Here is a 21,644-nt window from a genome sequence, read left to right as displayed (position 1 = left end):
ATGTTTACACTGTTAATCCATTGGATACACCGTGTGTCTTTATCAGGTTATATACACGTTTTCTACTTAAACATATACAATAAATTAGTGATGTGTTGAACTTGTGGCCCAGTAAATTAATAAACCTTCTTCTTCTTCTTCTTCTTCTTCTTCTTCTTCTTCTTCTTCTTCTTCTTCTTCTTCTTCTGTTGGCTTTCCGGCAGACTAGATGCCTCGTGGCATACTGCTGCCTCCCACAGGACATTTTAAATGAACCGTCTTCAGGATGAGTGGTACAATTAGAACGCACGTCAGCAGATTCCTCCAATCAGAATACCGAGATAAAGAACGCAGACTGAATGGCTTTTATGAGTAGCCAATCAGACACCAGTTTACTCTCTGGTGGGCGTAACCAAAGATCCTCTAAACCGTCTCTGGCGTAACTCAGAAATTTCAAACCTGGGCTGTCTAGTCTGACGAAGTCGCCATTTCAAAGCGCAAAGGAGCCACAGAAGCTGTAGGGAATTTTGTAATTTATATTTTTCAAATATATATATATATTTATTTTTAGGAAAAATATAATACTTCTATCTCGCTAATCTACCTCGCCTGCATCACAAACTGAAGTAAGTCCCTTCTCTAACGTTGTATTTTCACCGGATCACCAAAGCAGGAACGCCCCTTTTATACATGACTGGTTCACATTTAAATAAACACTTGTTATTAGCCTTATTTATTTCGTAATTTCAATTACGAAAGTTCCTGTACAAACGTTGAATGACTAACGTTACTTGAATACTATTTATAACAACTGTTTTGGACACAATAATGTGTGTCAGCTCGGCTCTGCGATGTTTACTCCAGGAATTAGACAGAGGCCCTCTAGCCCTTTGCATTTAGCCAGCTATGCACAACATTAGCTCCTGTATGCTAAATATTAAGCAGTATTATTAGAGATTTAAAATGTATTTGTTGCACAGGGCCCCTCTGATGGTGCTAGCTTAATATTTAAGAGCTCACACAGCTCCAACCGCCTCTCAGGATCAGGATAGAAATGTTTCCATCACGCTCGACGACCCTGTGGCTCTGCAGGCTTATTTACTTTAAAATAACACTGTGTTATGTAATTGACCGTTCTCCATGGCAGGGTTACTGTCTTTAAAGTTTTACGTATTCTTGTCATATGCATTAGAACTAGTGCATTGCAAGCAATAACACTGCTCCACAAGTGTCTCAATATCTGTGGGAAAAAAAAAATATACACACACACACACACACACACACATATATATGTATATATATATATATATATATATATATATATATATATATATATATATATATATATATATATATATATATATATATACACACATCCATATATAGTTAAAGATAGTTAGTTAGATATATAGAGAGTGTACCCTCATTGGTATAATGGGATGAACAAAATATTAGAAACTGCAGAGATTAGTAGCTGCATACATTTAAACTGTGTATAAAGGTGCTGAAACTCATAGTTTACCTTATCTTTGAAGGATGGTAAATTATCCCAAATCTTAAAATTTTAGTGTTTTTTGTTTGCTGAAAAGACCATAATGAAGAAATAATGTTCTGAGGACTAAATAAAAAGCTCATGGTGACCTCATCCTTCCTTTGCCATGTATTTTTATCATCTGTAATATTGTTTATAATATGTGTTTCCTATGCTATATGTTTATTGTATCCTTTACAGAGCTTAGAATGTCGCTTCTTTTAAGAAGGTATTTGGCCAATGTGTGCACCTCCTTAAGCTCATGGGATTTGCTCGATCTTAAGCCAAAGTATCAGACACATTGGAAGAAAAGGAAGTTACAGGAGCCTTATTCAGGTCTTCGTCTTCTGGGGCAGTTGGTCCTTCAGGCCAAATTTTTTTGAAAGTCACTACAAACATTCCCCAAATGTGTTTCCCTGTTACCTTTCCAACTTATCACCAACTTCTACTCTCCATACTCCTCTGTCATGCAGCATCCCAAATGCTGCATTTTACAGTACTGATCCAGGCTTTGTGACTATTAATAATTTCCTCGCTATCAGCTTTGACTTGCAGTTGTCCGTGCTTAACTTGCAAACTTAACCTGCTTTAGTGTGAGGCATGCACAATATGTCACACCCAGTGATGATGAAGCAATGCAGGGAATGCTACACTGAGGTTTCATGTTTCCAAGATCTGCTGAGTGACATTTTAACAGCCTTGTGTGTGTCCCATTGTAGAAACGCAAAACTAAATGTTGTTTTGTCAGTCAGTAGTATTATCATACATTATCTCATAAAACATCAGAGATGTTGCAGGAAAGCAAAAGGTGGTAGAGATTGCTATTTCTATGCTATGTTGACAAGATAACACCATGTGAAACATATCAAACTAAGTGGCCATGACTATCGAGTCTATTGCTGGAGAATCTACTCATCATTTTCTTTTCTTCATATCTTCGAATCTACACTTTTATTTCTGCATTAAACTGTTTTTATTATTTATTTTTTCCTTTCTACATAGGTTGAATGATTTATTTTTCATGTGGAAGGAAAATGCATTTTCACATGTAGAAATCTTTTTAATGTCAAGGCAGGTGTTGCAAATGTCTTTTATGGTTTGTGTGTATGAAACATGATAATGTTATTTTTATTAAATAATAATGTTAGAATAAGGCATTGTACTGTATATTAATATTGAACTGCATCATTTCAGATGGATGCAGACACAGAAGAAAAGGTGACAAGAACGTCAAAGATTTCCAAGGATGAATCTCAAAAAACATTAATAGACAACAAATCTAGGTCAGTCTGAAGGTTGCTGCCTACAGTATACTGTATTTATGGATACTGGTTTTAATACTGTATTTATGGATACTGGTTTTAATACTATATTTATGGATACTGGTTTTAAAATGCATGTGAATGGCCTCTGAAACAGCAGTCAACAAACACTACTTTCCAAGGAAAACAGGAGTTGCCTATGTTGGGTCTTTTTCCTGTCTCATCTTACTAATATCTGTTTATACGAAGCAGTCATGGAGAGGTTGGATTAGTAAACACAAGGATACTATATACAGTTCACTGTTGCATCGCAGGATTTCTGGGTTGAGTGAAGCTTATGTGCCGGTATTAGCCAGCCGGCTAATTTTCAACTGTACTGAACTTTGACTAGTGGCATAGAGCCAGTTTTCCACTTCTTCATCTTTTTTTTTTAATCTCCTCAGGGGTCGTGGGTTTAAAAGCCGTGGTCGAGGGGGTCGGATGAGTCGAGGCGGCATGCGTGGTGGGCGGGGCCTGATGAAAGGGTTTGGTCCACCTGGATATGGGAGGGGTCAAGCGAAAGATGGAATCCTGAATGGATTTGCACCCATGAGGTATGGACATTTGAAATATACATGGTATTAAGTATAAATAACAAAGTTTCTGCTTTTATTAATTGGTTAGTATGAAGACAAATAGTGTGATTATTAATCATATAAGGGAAATGTATTTTAATTAAAAAATTTTTTTTAATTCTAAGATAAACAACAACCTTTGATTTGTGTTTTATTTAAGATTTAAAATGCTTAACTTTTATGGGTAAATTGCACTTCCTGCCCTTTCCTTGCAGAGCAATGAGGAGGATGCGACCTTACCCAGACCTAAGAGGTCATCGAGGTAGGGGTGGACCAATGGGCATGGGCCCTCCTCCTCCCCCACCACCTCCCATGCACCTCAGAGGCCCCTTTCCACCCATGCCCAGGTAACCACCACACACAATCATATGCACAGCCATGGGAGCCAAATGGACTGGATACAGGTTTTTGTTTTTTTTTATCTAAAATTTAAGAACGATCCTCCTTAAGGCTGTTTTATGCTTCTGTGTCGAATCAACGGTGTACCCCTGCAGACCCCTCTGCGTCACCACGAACCCCTCTCCAAATCCTCAGCCGTAGCTCGACGTGCACCTCCAAAAACGTCTAACTTTGCGTTGAGGCGACGCAGACCACAAGGACTGTGATTGGTCAACTCGTCCTGTGTGTTGATAGTTGCTGTTTCAAGCAGCCTACTGTGGGGAGTAGCAACATGCTAGTTCACGGACATAAGCTTTGCAAATAAACTCGACATATTTCGGTTACAATGACGGGGTTATCCGTTTGTAAAGTGTCTATATGTCAGTGACGTTTTGAAATTAGCACTTTGCCAGCAAGCAGTACTTTGTGGGCAGTTGTGCTAAAGTTTGCTTGCTAACATAACATTAACTGTCTGGCAGACACCTAGCTAATAACCTCAGACTTATTTTCTGGTTATAGTAACTAGGTCAATGGATTTTACTGTGTCTATTTCTTGACACGAGAGTCTTTGTGGTTTGCCATTCTGAGTACCGTTTTGGTGGTGAGCGACACAGACACAGGTGACACCCCCTAGACACCCCGTAGGAGCGACTGTGTAGCTACGGCGTGGAGTTGAAGCATAAAACAGCCTTTAGTTTAAAAGCTTTTGTTTGTCCTTAAAAGTAGATTGTTTTTCTGCACAGTACAGACTATACATTTGAGCCATACCTTTTTTTATGAAGCAATGTCTTGCTTACATTTGCATCAACACTGACTGAAAATGTAAATAAGTGTATCGCTGTTATGCTTCTCCCTGTCTGTAGGCACAGCCCCCCTCCACCCCCTCCTCTAGGTCATCCTGGTTTTAGAGGGTGTCCGCCACACCCTCGAGGCCGTGGCATGCTACCCCCTGGACCTCCACGCCACTTCCACCCCCGCAGTCCAAGAGGGTAAGTGCTGTTTGTATATTAATATCACGCTTAAGCTTTGCAAGTAACAATTCTCGGCGCTTCCTTGCACGCTTTTAAGATTCCTAAATAGATTTAAAATATATCCGGTGAGCATTTGAGACGTGCTTACACCAGTTATATTCCTTTAATTCTGTGATGCAGTAAACTGCAAGCCAAAAGACTGAGGGTTGTGACACAATGCACAGTCCTTTCTGTCCCTTATCTCTTATCTATAGCTCAATTTCTTTCACTTTAACTTGTCCTCTAATTACACATTTCTTTCTCAGTTTTCTGTCAAATAGAATAAATAATATAGCTTGTGGCTTACTAGAACAAATAGTGAGTCAAAAAATGTGAACTTAGTTTGTAAATAAAAATGATACTCACTGCAACTATTTGAAGCCAGACTCTTAAACAGTGCATGGAATATAAAAAAAACAAGACATTACACTGTATTTTGCCTTTTTATAGGTACACCGTAACTAAAATGGGATCACATCCCTGACTGAAAAGTTTAGATGGCTACTCTTATCAGAGTGTGCCCCCTATTGGCCATAGCCAAGAATCCAATGTGTGATTTTATCCTTTTACACAGCTACCACAATGGACCGGTCTCTCCTCCGCCTCACCCCCCACCTGGCAGAGGCCAGAGGTGGCCAGGCCCCCCTGGTGGCCGTCGCTTTTAACACAGCCTGCCCTAAAAACAATAACCAAACACTTGTTAATGTAGAAGGGGCCTAAAGTGGTGGAGTAAAAGAAAAACCCCTTAATCATGTGTTACACAAAGTCTTTTAACATCTTCATGACATACTCTGTGGCCAAATGTCTGCTTATTGATATTGTCTACTGGCAAAGAAGTAATGTGAAAATTACTAATAACAACATAAAATGCCTCACAACTTTAACGATGTAAAGGCATTCTGTTATCTATGTTACAAAAATACTGTTGGTACTGTAGGAACTATTTGACATTGTTGAGAAAAAACTCTTGAAATAGCTGTTCTCAAAGGGAGGAAAATTATTGTCAAAGTTCATTAAATGTTCTGTGGTTCTTGTTACAGTCGCCCTGTGAGCCTTAGGAATTGTTTCTGATCCCTGATAAAGAATAAAAAATGGGTGACACTGTATATTTGAAGGTGGGGAAAGATGGCTGAAAAATAATGAGAGTGCACAGTAGCCCTTGAGTTAGTTAACTAGCTTAGTACACCTTGGACCTCTCTAACCTTTCCTTTTGTTACATGGAAATAGTTATGTATTATAACCAAGCAGTGCAGTAAATATTGTTTAACACTTACACATTTTCAAGTGAAAAGACAATATTGTCAAGTATTGAAGTTTGAGTATTTAACTTGATATTGTTAATGTGCAACTATTTTAAGTTACCAGTATTGCTGTTTGGAACATTCATGTTTGTCTTCAGCAATCTATCTTGTAATGACAAAATGGAGAAGGCATTATAAATGAATAGTATATTGAAATATATATTTATTAGATTTTCTAAAGCAAATTTCAGTAGTATTTGCTCCAGTTAAGAACAACTCTTTACTGTGTTTAGTTTTTTTTTAAAGTGTTATAAATACTGTAATTAACCTAACTTTTGTGAACATGTAAATGTGTTTGATGGAAACCGTCAAGACATATGACATAGTCGTGGATAAAAAAAAAAAATAAAATACAAAATAAACTTAACTTCTCTTTTTTTGTGTATTCACAAACAAGTCTGAGAGTTTCCAACATATCTGTAATATATATGGAAGAGAATGAATTGTGTCAAAACTAGTACTGTACAAAGTGGCACAGTCACAGTGTTTCATATTTGAAAGTGAACATTTGATCCATGTAAAGACCACTGCAAAATTTTTTTTATTATTATTATATATGGTATGAATGAGTCTGAAGGACCAAGAGCCCTTAATGAACGAATATTCAGCTAGCTGAAACTTACTGCCGATAAGAAAAGGCTTGGAAAAGTAATCCATGAATTGCACTTTTAGTAACTTGAAAGATGAACTTCACTCAATCCGCTTCGCTCATTACCATTTATGGTACCGTGTCAATTTGACTGGAGGACTAAGAACCGCTCCACTTGAAAAGCATTTAAATGCTTTTGACTGAATGTCAAGTCACAGTTCAAATTCAGTGGTAGCATGTCTAAAAGGAGGACATCATCTGCAAAGGATAAACACTCTGATATGACCAGTATTTCATGTTTTCACACTGCTATACTAAGATATTGTCAGAAATTTCAATCTGACTTCAACAAAAGGAATTTGAAGAATCTCACTGTTTTATGTATGTGTTATAATAAAAAATAGAATTTAATATTCTATATTATTTCTCCCATACTCCTGTACATTTTTAATCTTTATAAAAATAAAAGTTGCTATGCATGTATGTATGTATGTGCATATGAAGTTGCTGTGCCTTTTATAGCAAAGAGGAGTAACAGATTATCAAATGAATGATTTACTCCAGAATCTGATTTACAGACACCATCTCATGGGACATGAATAAAGTGGACACCAATTAAAAACATTTTAGCTCTTCATTTTGTGAATGCATGTAGCTTTTTTTCCATAATGTGGTGCTAATTTAGGCCTACAGACTTTATAAAGATGTAACAAAACCCTGCTGTAATGCTTATGCACAGTCCTAAGAAAAGGCATTTATTGTTAATACTGTTATGTTGTATTTACTGCTGGCACGAACAAGGATTTGGCATCATTTCTGGATGAAAGAGCATTTTATTCTCAGGGCCACTCACGAGGTATTCATCACAGCTAATCTGTTTCATAAATTAGCCACATTAGTCTCCTCCTACTCTGTCCTTTTTCCATCTCTTTAGCACTTTCAGTACATTCTGCTGTCCCTCAGTCTCTGCAGTCCCTTCTTGTTTCTCCCGTTGGTTGATTATAACAGACTGACTGTTGTTGTCTCCTGAAGGGGGGCACACAGTACAGTTAACATCCCGGGCCCCAGGAACCCAGGCCCTCCCTTACATCTCTCCCCTCCTTCATCAGCAGCGTAAAACTGGAGGTCTGGCACTTCACTTGAAAAGGTGAGCTTCCTCTTGTATCTTAATCCCTAAACCCCTCCCTCTCTGGAGATTCTCTCTTTAAGGATGGAAGTTGGAAGGACTATGGAATCTTCGCAAACTCGGTAAGACACAGAGGACTACTGGTTAACAGGTTATAGTACTTGATCTTTTACATCTGCACTGTGAAATCTTAACAAGAACAGACCATAAGCACACATTGTGGTGATGCAAGGAATATGCAGGGAAAGACCTGTCTATAAATCAGTAGTATTGCACTAATAACTGGAATGATGACATTTTGACATGTCAGTTGGGAAAGCACAGGTGTAAATAATAAAATGAATGGTGGCTGAATTCCATTTAGCTGCTCCAGTTCCAGGGCCTGATATTGTGCTTTCTGGCTCACTATCACGGCTTACTTAATTGTTGCATAGACTTATGAAGTCTAGTTGTATCTTACACAATAGTCATGTATGAATCTCAGATGAACTTAAAAAAAATAAGCTTAAATAAACAAATGTGGATAAGCTTTATAATAACTTTGTCTAGTGGACCGAACATCTTTAGGATTTAGATGTTCAGGCATATTTGCGCAAGTGTGGACCACAAAAGGAAGGCCAGTTTCTGCATTAAAGTTTCAAACCTGCAGTATCCAAACAAAACCACGTGGAAATGTACTCCAAGTCAGGTTTGGAATTTTGTTGCTTTCACAGTATGGTGTTATAAATACCTACGTAACCCTGGTAGGGACATGGTCAAGTACAGAACTAAATTGATAATTATTGAAGAGAAAAGTTTATTATATGATTTTTGAGTGACCTCTCTCCAGAAAGCTTAGGTACTTTCCCCATTTTCTAGTGTAGACATTCAATCTGGCAAACTGTTTATATGATTTATTTTGAACTGCCTCCACCCTAGCCATCTCACAAGCCCACTCCTGGATTAACCTTGAATCTGCCTGGCTATCATTAAACTAGTCTGGACCCAGCTTCTTATGTGTTTATCCATCCTGCTTAGGATTGACCCATCTCCCAGAACAAGTCTTGGGCCAAATGGAACCTGGGTCTCTGCAATCTGAAATAGGTTATCATGTATCCCGGTCCAAAATTCCTGGACCTTATCACAGGACCATAGGGCATGAAGTAATTGGCCGTCCTCTGTCTTACATTTCCAACAATTTGGTGTGTATTTCAAACAAAGTTTAACCCTTGTGTTGTCTTTTTTTCAACGCCTTTTTTTTACAGTTTGTTTTTGCTTTTTCCAATGTTTTAAATTGTTAAATTTTTCTTGTACACATTTTCAGCACTTATTTCTACGTCCCATATTTTCTGATATAAAACAAAAATTCAAAACTAGTCAATTTGACCCGAAGTCAACACAAGGGCTAAACAATCTGGAGGGAGTCCAATAGAAGCATAATCTTGAGCTGAATGAGGAGCACCCTCCCATCGCGTGACATAGTTTTAATATTCCTACAGATTCTGTCCCACTCCTTATCCAGTGTAATACTCAGAGCCCTTTCCCATGTCTTTTTGAGGGCTGATCAGGCTCCATATCCCAGGTTCTACATGAGCATAGAATAATACCCAGAAGCCTCTTGACCGTTTCCATATTTCAACAACACCTTATCTAAACATTCTGGTGCCTTCGTGGCTGAAGAACTGGATCCAAAAATCCCCACTAACAAATGGCAAAGTTGCAAATATCTAAAAAATTGAGACCTAGGGATTCCAAATTGCTGTACCACATCCTCAAAGGATTTCAATATGCCACTGAGATATAGATCCCCCAGTGTTACAATTCCCTTTTCCAACCAGTCTCTCCAAAAAAGGGGAGATCCAACGATAGATGATTTTGGATTTTGCCAAATACTTGATGAAGTATTTAGATATGGATTCAGTTCAAACATGACCGCTCATTTTAATACAGGAAGAGGGGAGGGGAGGGGGCAGTCCTCAGCAGTCTTTAAATAAAGCAATGGAGCAAAGTGTCTATGATAAATACTAGGGGTGGGGAGGGAAATCGATACAGCATAGTATCCCGATATTTTCCGTGTTAATACTGTATCGATACACAAACGCTAAGTATTGATCCATTATTATATATGTGTTGGTCAGTTTTTCTGCTGGACAATCTCATTTTGTAGCAATAAAATTGAAGTGGGATGAACAGACAGAATTCTTTTAAGATAAAACAGATGTTGAAAAAAGTTTCCTTTTGGGGACATCATTTGAAAATGGGAAGAATTTGAAGTTGGAAAAAGTTAATAAATTATTGCAGAATATTGTGGATGTGGCATAAGTATCGTGATGATATCGTATTGTGAGGACTCTGGTGATTCCCACCCCTAATAAATACGGGGACTTTTACCAGAAAGTCTCCTTAAAATGACAGGAAGTATTAGAATAGAATCACAGAATAAGTACGCCTGTTAAGCAGAGGATGAATATTAAATTCAGTGATTTTCTGTCTATGTTTTGCCCTACAGATTTTTGTACGCTAATAATTCAATAAATGCAACAAAAAAAAAGTCTTGTGTGCTGGTCTTGTGTTCTACGGACTGTACGTGTTCATCATACAGAATACCAAAACAATGTCACTGCAGATAGTAAAACAAACCTTGTCATATTAATGTAGAGTATAATTAGAATTACAATTCTGTTTAACTAACTGCACAAAAAGGATGACTTAGTCATTAATTTCTGAATAATATTTAATTCCACGCTGTTTTGCCACAGAAAAGACAATGAAAACACACTGATAGTAAATGAAGACTGTTACACGTGGACATAATAAATGCAAGTTCTACAGCTGGCCCTTTTTCTGTGGTGTGTTCAGCTCCATCAATGATAACGCTGAAATCTATGTGATGAGCAGTTCACGAGTCCATGACAAACATATGTTAAGTTGCGGTTTTTCCACGTCTTCCCATTCACCAAACCTATTCTCTAAGAAAACGCATCCAATAAGCATCTGTCGCTCATCACTGACTTCACTGGCTGGGCTTGTCATCAATGGGGTGATCCTCCCACATGGGTTCAAGGATGTGATCTGGAACCTTCTCCATGGCGGTCTGATAACATGAAAAAAAATTATATATATTTATATTGAGTTAGGTGGAATTGTTGCTGGTGTAGGACTGGCTCTGCAGTAACTAACCTTTGTCACCTCCATGGCTACCCCTTCAGGGAGGTTCCTCTGGATGTATTCAAGGTAAACCTGCGCTGTGCAGCCTGTTATATGAGACAGCTACAAAACCAGAGAAGAGACATCTTAGACTCCTAACCAAATCATCACAAACCATTGTGAGGCTTAAATAACAACAACTTGAATTGTTAGGCTCATTACCTCAATGCACCGGTAGTGTGTCCTCATCTCATACTGGACCCTGTGATTTTTAAAGATGTGAACCGACTTCAGGAGTGTAAATCTCTCCATGTCCTTGGGAAGTTCATGACTGTGGCAGAGGAAAAAAATATCAAAATAATGCTCGAGAAAGATTTGCTATAATGTATGGCTAACATTGCTACGGTCTTGTCTGGCAGCTTAGTACTCACACTTTGTTGATGTTGATGCCCAGTTCTTTAGCTGCCATGGTGGCAAAGAACTCATAGCTGTCCAACACGGCCCTGTCATGGCCTTTGACCAACAGTGACACCTTTTGAAACAGTGTGTCGGGCTCTTCTGTTACAGTGATCTGCAAGGAAACAAATGTAAACAGGAAACAAGATACATGCACATGAGTGGACAACTCACTTTTTTGTGTTATTGTAATATTGAGCTGTTAAAAAAAAAAAAAAAAAAAAGGCTCAGATGAATAAATTGTACTGATAACTTACTGATGAAGGTGTTGATAAAAACACTGTTGCTGTGTGGAAGGAAGTGCTGGACGCCAATGGGAGATGGGACCTGCAGGGACAGAACAGTGAATAAATAAATGATTCTGTAACTTTACTGTACAGGACTTGGCTTCACACTCAATCCAGTGTTAGTCCATTTAATATATCTGTTGGAAATTTAAACTTGGTGCATTGAGTAAATTGTTGACTAAAGCAGGACCATAACAAAAGCTCACAACACTCTTTGCCTTCCTTTAGTTTCAGAGCAGGTTTTAGGATCAGTATAGCCACTTACACTCTGCTAATCAAAAGGTTAGACAGATGCCTATGTTGTAGCCTTTAGCACTTTTGAATCCCAAACTGGAATAATGTCCATCATTACATACCATTATTAGTAATACTATTATAATGACATATTTTGTCTTTATTTATTTTTCATTTTTTAAAAGCCCTTATGGGTTTGATTTTCTTTAACTTTTACCAATAAAATAGATGGACAGAGATGAAATCGATGTATGCTTTGTATATAAATTTACTTATTTACTTACTAATGATAAACAACATGTGCAATGCTTCTTACACAATTTGACAACCTAATTGATAATAAGTAGATTTAATTCTCAAAAGGTTGTGATGAATCTGCTGCTACGTACACTGGTGTTTATTACCGTTATTAATAAAATACTTAAAACAAGCGGAGAAGAAATACTGTAGCCTACCTGATTATATTACATTTCCTGTGACCTGAACAGGCGCCCAAAGCTCTCGGTGTCTGTAAATAAACTTACATTAGTAGACATTTAGAGATGACATTTACTGTATAACCACCATGCAACAACCTGCTGTCAGGTACCAAATTGTGAGATTTCCTGATTACTTCTCAAACTGTCACGTTAGTTAATTGTTCGCGGATGTCGTACAAATAAAAAAAAAAACATGTTAGTTACTGTACCAAATGTGAGATTCCACTAATTTTCCTTGCCAGAGAAAATAATTCTCGTCTGAGAGCCATGGGAGCAGCCATGTTTTTGGAGAGGGAAGGGACAAAAGTCAAATTAACTCTTCAGTGCTGCCCTCGTGTGTACTGGAGTGTAAACTGCTACTGTGGCAGCTGGATGCTTTGGAAACCTAACGTTACAGTCTATGGTGGGAAACTGGGAACCAGATTACACAAAACCAGAAGCGAAAGGATGACACGCAAATTCGTGAATCAGGCTGATCGATCGAATAGTGAACTATTCGGGGTCATCCCTACATGATATAGGTATGAATGTTAATATATCCAAAACACATGCAATGATCATGTCATGCAACTGCTGAATTAGGGTGCTGGCACATTTTTAGGACAATTCAGGCATTGGTTAAAACACTAAAAACTATTGATGTTGAAAAAAAAGTTATAGAAAATAGAATTTACAGCAAAGATACAAAGAAAACAGGTAACTAAGTTATCCAATGCAAACATCAAAGCAAATAAATATTAGAAAAAGGAGAGACCAAAAAAAGTATGTTTTTCTTTAGGGAGATGTACAGTTTTTCATAGCCTTGCAAGTTACATTACGTGTACAGGTATCTATAAAGTTGAATACATTGAAGTCAGTTTTTGTGCTCTAAGAATGTGTTGGTGGGGATATGGTACTTCCCAAAAATCATAAGCAGGTTAACAATGTATAAGATATCACAGTCTTTAAAATTGTCCTTCCCCATTCCAAACGGCACAAATGCAGTTATGCTTCTTCTATTGAAGAAAGTCCATCATGAGATACTAACTCATTATTTTGAAATACTAACTCATTATTTTGATAGGTTATCTAATTATTTCAGATACTAACTCATTATTTTGAGAGGTTATCTAATTATTTTTCAGATACTAACTCATTATTTTGAGATAGCAACTCATTATTTTTGAGATATTATTTTTAAGAAACGTACTCATTGTATTGACTTACGGGATCTTTTTTTTTATCACATTTGCTGATATGGGCTTGGCATTTCCTCATTTGTGAGAAGATGAAATTATAGATAAAACACTTTAGTTATTGAACTGTGATAATTTAATTGGTCTTCACGTGCCTGTCACGTGACACTGTATCGGGCCCTGCCAGTGTACGGCAGCAAGCTGCAGGCAGAGGATCAAGCAGCACCAGTACAGAGCAGAGGTAAGCACTTCACTGGCCATTGATGCTTCTCCGGCTTTGTTGACGACAGGTCTGATATTATTTTCCCACTTTATCCACTACGCCACTGATCCATGAACATTATGAACAGCTACGTGCTAATATGAAGGAAAAAAACGTTAGAATAAACAAGCGGCTAATGTGCTAGCAATAGCCTGTTAGCGGCGAGTGCCAGCGGCGAATGTTTAAGCCAGTCTCCGCTGATGATGGCTCAGGTTCAGCTAGCTGGTCTGTTAGCCGTTTAACCATCACTGGCTGCTCGTTGTGGAGGGAACAACATAGCCAGCCAACGTTAGCATCTCTGTTAGCTAGATTAGCTTTACTGCACCCCGCTGCTGACATGTTTTGATCCGTGGAGCCCACCCAGCTCTCTGTCTCGATCCAACATCCAGGATCCAGCTAGCTGTAGCACGGTGATGGGTGTTTGGCTATTTTAGCATCATTTGACGGGCTTCGGCAGTATTTGAGTGTCAGTTAGTCACGTTAGTATCACTGGGTCTTTCTTTACATGAACGGTACAACAAACTGGCATATTATACTGTATTTTGCTGGAGGTAACGTTAGGTTGAATGGGATGCTCTTATACCGTCACCTGTCTATAATTTAGTCTTTGTGGAATTGATATGGACACTATTTTTTCTCATTATGATAATTGACTTAATCCAAACGTCGATTATATTCTTATACACCAGTTGTGCATCGGATGTCATTTTATTGTCCGATGACAGTCAACAGCATCCGTTAGTGCCCACTGGTCTGTCTGTCTGTCTGTCTGTCTGTCTGTCTGTCTGTCTGTCTGTCTGTCTGTCTGTCGGACCTCGTTGGATTTCTTTTATAATAGTCACTGTCTAATTTTGTTTTCTCCTTGGTAATTTATCACATTGGTTCTCAAAACATTTTTCTATAATCTATGCTACCCTCTTTAAAATAATATTTCAGCCATGTACCACTTTACCAGGGCAAAACATTTTTGGTAGAAAAAAAAGCCTATATAAAGACATTACAGCACTGCACCATCAGTATCTGATTTATTAAACAATAACCTTGTAACTGAAAAAAAAAACATTTAAATGCTATTTCAAATGTTTAGAATCTATCACCAAATTAATGCATTATTATAGTATCATTATTTTAGGAATTATGCATGACTAATATTTTTAAATATAACTAAACAAATATCTCTTGTACCCTCTGCAGTACTCCAAAGTACCCATAGTAGTATGCGTACCCCTATTTGAGAAACACTTTATGACATTGTTTAGTTGTTTTCCTCTTTTACTGTTTATATAACAGTTTCGCTGTGAGAGGCTGCTTTGGTACATCAGTGTAGTAAAGCCTAATAAAACAGGAGCTAAAATTATACATGGTTCGTCTAAATAATTTAGCAGTTAGTTAAATATCCTTCCGCTGAGCAGGATAGTCCTCGAACTAAAGTGATTGCTCAGTTAGAGATAATAAGTAACAGTAAGTGTGGGGTAATTTTAGGCTTGCGCATTAATATTTAAATTTCCGGCTGTGGGCGGCAGGTGAGTGCTTCCAGCGCTTTTACACTGCTTGTACCCTGACACTGTCCTCTTGTCCGCTTCATAAAACGATTCAAACAAACAAATGAAAACACATTGCACAGCTCCTCTTCAGTACCTCATGCTTTATTCACCAAATGTTCTTGACTGCCTTTCCTTCATCATCATCATCATCATCATCATCATCATCATCATCATCATCATAATGTTTGATGTGTAAGGCATGGTGTACTGGAGAAAAGATGTTTTCATTTTATGGACTTGCACTCACTCCAGTGGGGGACTTCAACGCTCACGTGGGCAATGATGGAGACACATGGAGAGGCGTGATTGGGAGAAACGGCCTCCCTGATCTAAACCAGAGTGGTTGTTTGTTGTTGGACTTCTGTGCTAGTCATGGATTGTCTATAACAAACACCATGTTCGAACATAGGGATGCTCATAAGTGTACGTGGTACCGGAGCACCCTAGGCCAAAGGTCAATGATCGATTTTATAATCGTTTCATCTGATCTGAGGCCGTATGTTTTGGACACTCGGGTGAAGAGAGGGGCGGAGCTGTCAACTGATCACCATCTAGTGGTGAGTTGGGTCAGGGGGTGGGGGAAGACTCTGGACAGACCTGGTAAGCCCAAACGGTAGTGCGGGTAAATTGGGAACGTCTGGAGGAGGCCCCTGTCCGACAGACTTTCAACTCACCACTCCGGCGGAGCTTTTCGTGCATCCCTGTGGAGGCTGGAGGCATTGAACCCGAGTGGACAATGTTCAAAGTTTCCATTGCTGAAGCTGCGGCGAGGAGCTGTGGTCTTAGGGTCTTAGGTGCCTCAAGGGGCGGTAACCCACGAACACCATGGTGGACACCGGTGGTCAGGGAAGCCGTCCGACTGAAGGAGTCTTTTCGGGATATTTTATTCCAGAGGACTCCGGAGGCGGTTGCAGGGTACCGAAGGGCCCGAAGAGCTGCAGCCTCTGCCGTGAAAGAGGCAAAGCAGCGGGTGTGGGAGAAGTTCAGAGGAGCCATGGAGAAGGACTTTCGGTCGGCACCAAGGTGCTTCTGGAAAACTGTTCGCCACCTCAGGAGGGGGAAGCGGGGAACCATCCAAGCTGTGTACAGTAAGGATGGGACACTGTTGACCTCAACTGAGGAGGTAATAGGGCGGTGGAAGGAGCACTTTGAGGAACACCTGATGTTAACTCATGTTAGAGGCAGAGCTGGAGGATGATGGGGGATTGTTGTCAATTTCCCAGGTGGAAGACACTGATGTAGTCAAACAACTCCACAGTGGCAAAGCCCCTGGGATTGATGAGATCCGTCCAGAAATGCTTAAGGCTCTGGGTGTGGAGGGGCTGTCTTGGTTGACACGCCTCTTCCACATTGCGTGGAAGTCTGGGACAGTGCCAATGAGTGGCAGACCGGGGGTGGTGGTTCCCCTTTTTAAAAAGGGGGACCAGAGGGTGTGTGCCAATTACAGGGGTATCACACTTCTCAGCCTCCCTGGTAAAGTCTACTCCAAGGTGCTAGAAAGGAGGGTTCGGCCGATAGTTGAACCTCAGATTGAAGAGGAACAATGCGGATTCCGTCCTGGTCGTGGAACAACGGACCAGCTCTTCACTCTCGCAAGGATCCTGGAGGGAGCCTGGGAGTATGCCCAATCGGTCTACATGTGTTTTGTGGATCTGGAAAAGGCGTATGACCGGGTCCCCCGGGAGATACTGTGGGAGGTGCTGCGGGAGTATGGGGTGAGGGGGTCTCTTCTCAGGGCCATCCAATCTCTGTACGACCAAAGAGAGAGCTGTGTCCGGGTTCTCGGCAGTAAGTCAGACTCGTTTCAGGTGAGGGTTGGCCTCTGCCAGGGCTGCGCTTTGTCACCAATCCTGTTTGTAACATTTATGGACAGGATATTGAGGCATAGTCGGGGTTGGGAGGGGTTGCGGTTCAGTGGGCTGGGGATCTCATCGCTGCTCTTTGCAGATGATGTGGTCCTGATGGCATCATTGGCCTGCGACCTTCAGCACTCACTGGATCGGTTCGCAGCAGAGAGTGAAGCGGTTGGGATGAGGATCAGCACCTCTAAATCTGAGGCCATGGTTCTCAGCAGGAAACCGATGGAGTGCCTACTCCAGGTAGGGAATGAGTCCTTACCCCAAGTGAAGGAGTTCAAGTACCTTGGGGTTTTGTTCGCGAGTGAGGGGACAATGGAGCGGGAGATTGGTCGGAGAATCGGCGCAGCGGGTGTGGTATTACATTTAATCTATCGCACCGTTGTGACGAAAAGAGAGCTGAGTCAGAAGGCAAAGCTCTCAATCTACCGGTCAGTTTTCGTTCCTACCCTCACCTATGGTCATGAAGGCTGGGTCATGACCGAAAGAACAAGATCCAGGGTACAAGCGGCCGAAATGGGTTTCCTCAGGAGGGTGGCTGGCATCTCCCTTAGAGATGGGGTGAGAAGCTCAGTCATCCGTGAGGAGCTCGGAGTAGAGCCGCTGCTCCTTCGCGTCGAAAGGAGCCAGTTGAGGTGGTTCGGGCATCTGGTAAGGATGCCCCCTGGGCGCCTCCCTAGGGAGGTGTTCAAGGCACGTCCAGCTGGGAGGAGGCCTCGGGGAAGACCGAGGACTAGGTGGAGGGATTATATCTCCAACCTGGCCTGGGAACGCCTCGGGATCCCCCAGTCGGAGCTGGTTAATTTTGCTCGGGAAAGGGAAGTTTGGGGTCCCCTGCTGGAGCTGCTCCCCCCGCGACCCGATACCGGATAAGCGGACGAAGATGGATGGATGGACTTGCACTCAAACTCACACTGGTCTAGGGGTGGGAATCACCAGAGGCCTCATGATGCGATATCATCACGATACCTATGTCACGATACGATATTATTGTGATTTTAAACATATTGCAATATTCTGCGATATATTGCAATGTATTACCTTTTTTCCAACTTCAAATTTTTCCCAATTTCAAATGATGTCCCCAAAGGAAAATTTTTGTCAACATCTGTTTTATCTAAAAAGATAAATTTCTCTGCAAAATGGGATAGTCAAGCATACAGAGTGACCAACACATATATCATAAAAGATCAATACTTGGCATCTGTGTATCGATACAGTATTGCCACAAAAAATATCACGATACTATGCTGTATCGATTTTTTTCCCACACCCCTACACTGGTCTGCACCTCGCTGTTTGTGCGTTCTCAAAGTTACAAATCACCCCATACAGGTTTGTGTCTCTGACTTTACTGTAACTGTGAGATAAATATCTTTTGCATCTATCAAGATGCTTTTCCCATTAGACACAGATGCAACTGGGAGAGAAATGCACATTTCCCCACTTTGACCTCATCCCAGCATCAGTAATGAAAGTAGTAATGTCCTCTACACTTCCACTCTAGATTTAATAATCAATAAATAAATGCTTTGGGAAATGAGAAATCCATCACTCGTCTACCCTATGCATCATTTGGGGTTTAGTTTTTTTGCAAATATTATATTAATCGTTAGCGACAGTTTATGAATGATAATGACATCCTCTTTTTTTTGTATTATACAGCCAGTCCTCAATGGGATCCCTAAGGCTGGTTGAAAAGGCAGATTGGCTTACGTGATGACGTTACCAGGAGAAGCAGCTCTCCTGCAGGCTGACAGCTGATGGAGTCCCTGCTCCTCCTCTCACACACACGGCCGGGTCGTATGAGGAGGACACGGAGCCCTGAAATGACACACTGAACTGGACAGAAACGTTACAAACCTCAACTGGAAGCACTGGGACGTGTTGAGTGGAATGGATGCATCGCCTATTGACAAGTTTACAAGATAAAGCTTTCTGTTTTTTTTGGATCAGCAGACCGGAGTCTAGAATCATCTGCCACAGTGGATTTCTAAATAATCTTCCGGTACTCATCTGTTGCCTTGTCATTGAAACATCATCAACAAGGCAGCTCACTGATCAAATGCATCACAATGACTTGAATGAGTGCCTTTTGTTATGTATGCAGCCCATTCGGCTCTTCAATCCAGCATCGCTAAAGTCCACAGTTTTGTGACCCCATTTGTACTTTTGGGGAAGTGTTCACTGATCACCTTTTAATAATCAGTATTGCAAATCACAGAGATAGCCTAGGGAAAGGGCAAATACTATGCACCGTTGTCGCGGTCTCACATCCGACACCGAACCAGTAACCTCAGTGGAGGAGAGGCGCTCATAACAGTACCGACCCCTCCGAAGAACTCCCTACCTCCCTCTGGGTATTTTTTTTTTTATCCACGGGGGTTGTAGAGAGCTGCAGAGATGTTCGCCGCCGTAGAGCATGGCCCGGTCCTCTGCAGCGACTCCAACATCCTGTGTCTGTCCTGGAAGGGCCGGGTGCCCAAGAGCGAGAAGGAGAAGCCGGTGTGCAGAAAGCGCTACTACGAGGAGGGCTGGCTCGCTACCGGGAACGGTCGAGGAGTTGTCGGGGTCACGTTCACGTCCAGCCACTGCAGACGGGACCGGCCCACCCCACAGAGAGTAAACTTCAACCTCAGAGGACACAACAGCGAGGTAAGAGGAGTTTTGTGGCTAAAACGCACATTGGGTAATTCCTACTCAATTAAAAATACTAATATTTGTGTTGATAAGGTAAAACAAATGACTAATCTGAGTAAAAATCATTGTAAAAGTTGCAATGTGGCATCCTGACTATTTATTGTTTATTTATTATTGGTTGAATGAGCTCCCTATTGACATTAGGACGGCTGAAATCCTGTGCATCTTCCGCCGAAGGCTAAAAACACATCTATTCCGACTGCACCTCGGATTAAAAAAATAAAATGTGTGTATATATATATATAAATAAATAAATAAATAAATAAATGTTAATAAATGTAATTTTATTTCAATATATACATACCCCACCAAGCAGTAATTGTACATTTTCATGATGCTCTTAAGATTGGCAATCCTATTTTGTTTACAAGAAACCTTTTTTCAAAATCATCACATTGAATATTCTCCCAAGTGTGTTTATAAGTGTAGGCTACTCTGTTAATCATGACTCTCCAAAAGTAGTTTAGAAATATGAAAAAGCTGATTTTTTTTTTTTTATACAGTTGTTCGATTAAAGAAATAACATGGTATATTAAAAAGCTTATTAATAATAAAGCGGTAGAGGACTTGTAATTAGTAACTAGATTATTGTTCCCCTTCAAACTGGCTGCTCAAACCTCAATTCCATACACCTGCGATGCAGAGGAATGCAAATGACTGCAAAATATTATCTTTTCATTAGTACTCTGGGCTCCCATAAATATGATTTAAGAGTAGAGCAGATTTCATGTGACTTTTTTCTTTACCCAGCTGCAGGGTCAGGTGCAGAACGATGTCCTTTAAGCTGCTAGTCTTACTTATTTAGGGCAGGTTGCAAGTATATGGTTTAGCACAAAGAGGGTTTACTTTAGTTGAAGGGAGTCTGACCCTGTTCCATGGCATGCTCAGAGTTTTAGGCCTAAGTCTTTCTACAGCATGTGATGTTACTGTTTTAACTAGAACGTTGGTGTAATCGGTGAAATCAACTTTTGTAGTGTTTGGATGGAAGTAAGACCTCCATACTCTCATGGTTTGACACCCCTGCATAAGAGCTCCCTGCTGCTCCTAGTCAAAACATTTCCGTGCTCCACCCTCTGGCATTGCTCTTATCTCTCACCATAGTTCTACCCTCCAAGGTTTCCCACCAGTAGTGTACTCGGGCCATTTATTTTGTCATTGGAAAGATAAGTAATGTCGAGGTCTATGCCGGCCATGTATATGAATATTCCTGGCAGTATATAGCAGAGCTGGCACAAGTGGAGATTGCACACAGGTTGTCTTTTCTCTTTTAGTGGGTGTAGCTGTTGGTCAGATGGAGCAAGGTGCTGTGTCAGCATTCCATAAGGCAGCTGAGGGGAGAGTGGATGAATCCCTACAGAGAGTGACTGAAGAGCAACAGAAATGTCATTTAACTCTGCCCACTTGAATTCGGTCCAAATACTGACATTTCCCTTTTATTGTTTTGGTGCATGCAGTATGGAGGAGGTCGAACCTACATAACTCTAACACACTTTTTTCATATGTGAATTTGACTTCATCCATCTGTTGGGCAGATAACAATTCATTATGACACATACATTTTGTGTATTAAAGTTACCAGTATCATGGAAGTTGTATGATATTGGTGTTTGTTGCATTTTAACTAAATCCCAATTTGGTGTTGCAAATGCAACAGCTGTCCATCACAATTAAAACGCATAGCACAGCTCCTCTTTCATACACCATGCTTTATTCACCAAATGTTTTTGACTGTCTT

The 21,644-nt window shown here is 40.3% G+C and overlaps 3 protein-coding genes across 5 annotated transcripts in view; 2 read left to right on the top strand and 1 right to left on the bottom strand.

The window, feature by feature from the left end:
• Positions 1-398: 398 nt before the first annotated feature.
• si:ch211-51e12.7 (wiskott-Aldrich syndrome protein homolog) lies at positions 399-8,744 on the top strand. Of its 3 annotated transcripts, none has more exons than XM_028604410.1 (6): positions 399-605; positions 2,705-2,793; positions 3,216-3,365; positions 3,602-3,733; positions 4,628-4,753; positions 7,697-8,744. In XM_028604410.1, the coding sequence occupies exons 2-6, from the start codon at positions 2,705-2,707 to the stop codon at positions 7,779-7,781; spliced, it is 582 nt and encodes a 193-aa protein (XP_028460211.1). In that variant the 5' UTR covers positions 399-605; the 3' UTR covers positions 7,782-8,744. The 3 variants fall into 3 exon arrangements, with proteins under 3 accessions (XP_028460211.1, XP_028460212.1, XP_028460210.1); XM_028604411.1 differs by lacking the exon at positions 7,697-8,744 and adding an exon at positions 5,349-6,610 and having other exon boundaries at positions 3,234-3,365; XM_028604409.1 differs by lacking the exon at positions 7,697-8,744 and adding an exon at positions 5,349-6,610.
• Positions 8,745-10,485: 1,741 nt separating this feature from the next.
• Positions 10,486-12,721, bottom strand: mrps10 (mitochondrial ribosomal protein S10). The gene is made up of 7 exons (XM_028605781.1): positions 12,582-12,721; positions 12,349-12,401; positions 11,630-11,699; positions 11,348-11,487; positions 11,139-11,247; positions 10,950-11,039; positions 10,486-10,863 (listed from the first exon to the last, which is right to left on the bottom strand). The coding sequence occupies exons 1-7, from the start codon at positions 12,651-12,653 to the stop codon at positions 10,783-10,785; spliced, it is 615 nt and encodes a 204-aa protein (XP_028461582.1). The 5' UTR covers positions 12,654-12,721; the 3' UTR covers positions 10,486-10,782.
• Positions 12,722-13,703: 982 nt separating this feature from the next.
• The window catches only part of tulp4a (TUB like protein 4a), a 40,327-nt gene continuing 32,386 nt past the window's right edge, over positions 13,704-21,644 (top strand). The window contains exons 1-2 of the mRNA XM_028605015.1: positions 13,704-13,788; positions 18,875-19,864. Of these exons, the coding sequence (XP_028460816.1) occupies positions 19,613-19,864 (252 nt within the window). The 5' untranslated portion in view covers positions 13,704-13,788; positions 18,875-19,612. The remainder of the gene's footprint in view (positions 13,789-18,874; positions 19,865-21,644) is intronic.

Source organism: Perca flavescens, chromosome 18 (assembly GCF_004354835.1).
Source record: "Perca flavescens isolate YP-PL-M2 chromosome 18, PFLA_1.0, whole genome shotgun sequence".
NCBI classification, from domain to species: Eukaryota; Metazoa; Chordata; class Actinopteri; order Perciformes; family Percidae; genus Perca; species Perca flavescens.
The sequence above is the reverse complement of the archived record's forward strand: the minus strand, read 5'-3'. Positions and strand labels throughout refer to the sequence as shown.